General features: G+C 43.6%; 1 protein-coding gene across 1 annotated transcript in view; it reads left to right on the top strand.

Moving 5' to 3' along the window:
* The first annotated feature begins 602 nt into the window (after positions 1 to 602).
* LOC141815136 (anaphase-promoting complex subunit 8-like) overlaps positions 603 to 5,005 on the top strand; it is a 34,905-nt gene continuing 30,502 nt past the window's right edge. Inside the window, exon 1 of the mRNA XM_074703079.1 lies at positions 603 to 620. Coding sequence (XP_074559180.1) covers positions 603 to 620 — 18 coding nt within the window. The remainder of the gene's footprint in view (positions 621 to 5,005) is intronic.

Here is a 5,005-nt window from a genome sequence, read left to right as displayed (position 1 = left end):
CCAAAACATGATACTTTATTTCATAAATGTTTATATACAAAAGAGCAAGTCTTTTCAGTATACATCCTAACAAATGGCTCTCCTGCTGTCACCGGGCGCCCCAACGTATACTACTGGTATACTACTCTCTGTCACCGAGCACCCAATTAAGGGATCCTTTCCTAGTCATCAATAGCCACTAGCTATCCCCTAAGGGAGTTTATCACCATGTAAAGGTCACTTCGGAAGGTCCAGTTAAAGACTTTCCTCCTGTCACGAGGCGCCCCAATCATACGATCCTAAGTTCTCCCTACACAATAATCTACTCCACTTAATCTAGCATATGTGATCACACAAATATTTCATCAAACACGTTCAAGGCACAATACACATGAAACAAAGGTAAACATTTCATTGAAAAGGGAAAATAATATAAACTAGTTCATACATCACCATCATTACATAGATGTTCATCTTAGACCCAAAACTCGACGATCTACTCCATTACAAGAAGTTTACAAGAGGAATTCATGAAAATAGTCATCCACAAGGAAGGGGAAGACTTATCGTTGAAGCGTGGTCACCCTCTCGAAGATCTTCTTGTTCTGGTGTAGGATGGACTGATGGAGATGAATGGCGAGGTAGGTCTGTGAAGGATGGAGCGTTTAGGGCCTCCCCTAGAGAGGGGGAGGCGCCGCCGCCAAGCCAATACCAAGGGTTTTGGAGAATGACCCAAGATAGCCTTCAAAAGGTGCATAAGGATGTATTTATAGGCCCAGGCACGCCCCTAGCATACCCCCGCGACACAGCCATGTCTAGGAGGCACGACCATATCTAGTCGCCCTTCTGTTTGGTAGGCATGGTCGTGCCTGTGATGCGTGCCTGTGAGGCACGGCCGTGTGCAGTCTTGGCTTTGTGGAAGAGGCACGGTCGTGCCTGTGAGGCACGGTCGTGCATGTGGGGCACGATCGTGCCTGTGAGGCACGGCCAAGGGTAAACACAGCTCTGGAAATGAGACACGGCCGTGCCTGGGAGGCACAACCATGTCTTGGCGTGGCACTGGATTGGAGACACGATCGTGCCTGTGAGGCACGGCCATGTCCTGGCTGCTGTTGGAGGGAGGCACGGTCAAGGGTTGTTGCTTCTCTGTTAGAGGGGCACGACCAAGGCTGTTGGAGGGACACGGCTGTGCATGGTGGGCACGGTCATGTTCTGCTCTTTTGTTCGTTTTCCTCTGTTTCTTCATGTTTGTTGTAATAGAGACTCACCCGTGATGACGAGCACGGCCAGTGCGAGTCTCTTTTCTCCACTATTTGCTCCACTATCAATAATGCATTGTTTTGACTCTAAATCGCATCCTGTCAATCAAAATATATAAAAACCAGATCTCCGAGTTAAAGAGTAGAAATAGGCAATAATAAAAGAATAAGGTGCGATAAAGTGTAGCATATGCAATGAATTACAAGTAGATGAGCGTTAAAATAAGGCTAAAAATCAAATATGACCTACGCTCATCATTAACCCGCATTGTAGAGTCTGAATAGCCTTCGCATCTGCCTCGATTTTCTTCTTGGTGGCAGCGTCCCAGAACTCGCAAGATTGTGATAGACCATCGCTTCCAGAAGGGATTGAAAATTCTGTCTGGATGATGATCTACATTTCCACTTGAGTTTTCAAGTGCATTCCATCCTGGTTTTCCAGTACAAAAAGTCGTCACCCGAGAACAAAGGTGGTCTTGCGGTGCTGAAACCTTCTTGATGGGCCATTAGTCTAGCACACAAGAAAGAAACATAAGAAACTTTCCAAGACTTGGTCTTGGATTAGTAGTGTGGGAGAAGATAAAATAAATAAATAAAACAAACAATTAAAAATTTCTTGAGCAGTGGTTGCACTGGATTCAAGAACTCCTGCTCTGATACCAATTGTAGGATCGAGAACACACACTAGAGGGGGTGAATAGCGTGTGTACGCTTTTTCACACTTTTTTGATTTAACGATTTGAGTACGCACGGAAGCAAACAGTAACAGAAATAAAAGAACAGAAAGAATAAGTAGACAGTTTATTTTTACTTGGTTCACAGCCCAAGGCTGCTACTCCAAGGTCCACGGTCCTTGACCGTTTACTGCAGGCAATCCACTAAGTAACTTGCCCCTTACGGCAGCAAGTTTAACGAGTACAAAAATCTTCCACAAAATTTGGTACAATTAAAAGTATGAAATCAATTACTTTGTTACCGAAATTTAAGCTGTATTTTCCCCACAATGTCGAACTTGGCGAAGCGGCGTCTTCCGGGATGAGCTAGATCATGTAGGCAGCCGACGTCGAGAGAATTTGTACACGCGAGTCGAAAGAATGGAGAAAAACTAGTTGTGTCTCGGCTGCTGCTCGCGCATGGCTTATATACTGCACCTGAGTCGACTCAACTGTGTATCTGGGTCGACTCCAGTCGACGTGGCCTGATAACTGTTCCTTCCCGCTCGTTATCCGCTGCCTGAGTCGACTCAGGTCGCCAGCTGAGTCGACTCCAGTCCGATGTGGAGTCTGCCGGATAAGATTTGACTCTGAGTCGACTCTAGTGTCCGTCTGAGTCGACTCCAGTCCAAATGGCAGAAAACCGAAGCGCTGACTTCCAGAATGTTGCTGACTCAGCTTGAGTCGACTCCAGCCATCATCTGAGTCGACTCAACCAGCAAAAATCTGTATTTTTGCCACGGAGTCTACGTTTTTCAATTTTTTTGATCCTGCACAAAAAGTTAGTAAATAACATGCAAAGTAAAATTATTTGAGTCAGTTTCTGGAACCAACTCAGGGTCTTAACTTCAGGTTTCCAGTGAAACCCTGGGTTAGACCGACGCCTAATGTTCCCTTCGGGAACGCGTCCTCACCCACTCCTCTCAGGAGAATTTACCTGATGCCAACCGAGTCCTCCTGACTCGTTGGACTTTTGCTCGGCTCTGTCCTCGGCCCCCAGGATTTGTGCTGCGGCTCGGTCCTTCTCGACCAACCCAGTCTTCTACTGTGACTCGATCCTTCCCGATCAGTCCAGTCTTCTGCTGCGGCTTGGTCCTCCTGACCAACCCAGACTTCTGCTGCGGCGTGGTCCTCCAGACCAGCCCAGACTTCACCTGGTGCTTTGACTATGCTAAGACTTCAGTGCCTAGCTTCCACTAGGACTTAGTCAAACCTGTGCTCCCTGCACACTTAGATCAACATATCAGTCCAACATACACACTTAACTTGAACCTAGTTCCATTATCAAAACCAAGGTTCGATCTGCTGGTGCTCCCTGCACCAACATTCTATGAAAAAATCATAACAAAATTTTGTTTAGGATTTAGAAGAAATAGAATTTCATAATGAAAATTTTTAACAGAAATTCTTAATAAAATTTTCCATAGGAAAAATTCTTAATAGAATTTCAGAAATTCTTAACAGAATTTCTTAACCAAAATTCTTACAGAATTCTCTCAGGTGGATACGAAGCTTTATTTAGAGGCTACAATAGGGACCTAGAGGAGGAATTAGTTTTGACCTCCTGATGGGCTTAAGCTTCCTGTGTTCTCCCTAAACACCCAACTCAAATCCATCAATAATAACTCATACTATTAAAGGGTTATTATTGAACTACCTCACCAATCTCATATTATTATATAGGCTCCTTCTTATCATGAGTGCATTAATTTTCCTATGTTTAAGATATCGTATGTCCGTCAATTAATTGAATTACTAACAACTCAATTAATTAACTTCTTATTCCGAGAGTAGTACTACTCAACTTTATTATCATGCGAAACTAAGTCCACTTGCAAGATTTACATAATAATCCTTATGAGCTCCTCAAGGGGACATCATCAGCCTGATTATTAGAACACAGTTTCCTTCTATAATCAACAACACACCATATACATAGCATTATCTCCCAACTCATCGGGTCTTTTGATTTAACGAATAAATCTCACCCTTTGATAAATTAAAGAAATACATACTAAGTATATATGCTTGTTATTATATAGGGATTAAGAGCATGCACATCCATAATAACTGAGGTCTAGTTCGATTATATAGTCAGCATAAATCGAACGACCTCAAACGGTCCTACTCAATACACACAAAGTGTACTAGTGTAATTTAATAGTCAAGATAAACTAATACCAATTACACTATAACCACTCCAATGGTTTGTCCCTATACATGTTGGTTGTGAGCTACTATTTATAATTTATAAGGAACTGATTATAGAATCGATGTGACATGCTAGAGGGGGGTGAATAGCGTGTCGTCGCTTTTCAAAATCGTTCGTTCTATCAAACAAAAACTCACAGCGGAATTAGAAAACAATGCAGAGGACTCGCGGATTTACTTGGTTCCTAACCCCCCAAGGTCAGTACATCCAAGGCCTATGTACGGGAGGCACCCGTCCACTAGTGGTCTCCTTTTCGAACGTTATTCGGAGACGGAGAAATCCGTCTTACAGTCCAAAATAAATAATAACAAGAACAAGAACTTTAAAGTAAGACAGAATAATTGTTGGGTTGCAAGGGTGCAAACATAGTCCCACATCTAAAGTACATGGAAAAGATCATGAATTTAAAAGGATGAAAGATATCTCCATTGGCGTGAGGTCTTTTGGGGAGAGCCCAAGAACAAAGTCATGAGGGCTTAGGCCCAAAGTGGACAATATCATGTCATTATGGAGATATGAATATCCTTTTAGACCCAACAAGTGGTATCAAAGCGAGACCGCTCTTCACCGGACTAACCGCCGAATGAGCTATGATCCAGATCTAACCATGTGGTTTAAACCTTAAACAAAAGAAGTAGGTGCTCCCGTGTCTGAATCAAGATGACCAGACACCAGGTGAGAAGTCCTAGTAGGTCGGGTGGACCGAGGGGTAAAAAGTCCTAGTTGCGGCTAGGTGGAAGTCCTAGTAGGTCAGGTAGACCGAGGGGAAAAAAGTCCTGGTGGGTCGAGGATTCAGACTGGAGGGTCTGTGGTCCTTTGTTTGAGGGGGGAATGTTAGGTTG

This window comes from Curcuma longa, chromosome 21, assembly GCF_044706935.1.
Source record: "Curcuma longa cultivar G26 ecotype Majalengka, Jawa Barat chromosome 21, ITB_CL_G26_1.1, whole genome shotgun sequence".
Taxonomy (NCBI): domain Eukaryota; kingdom Viridiplantae; phylum Streptophyta; class Magnoliopsida; order Zingiberales; family Zingiberaceae; genus Curcuma; species Curcuma longa.
The sequence above is the reverse complement of the archived record's forward strand: the minus strand, read 5'-3'. Positions and strand labels throughout refer to the sequence as shown.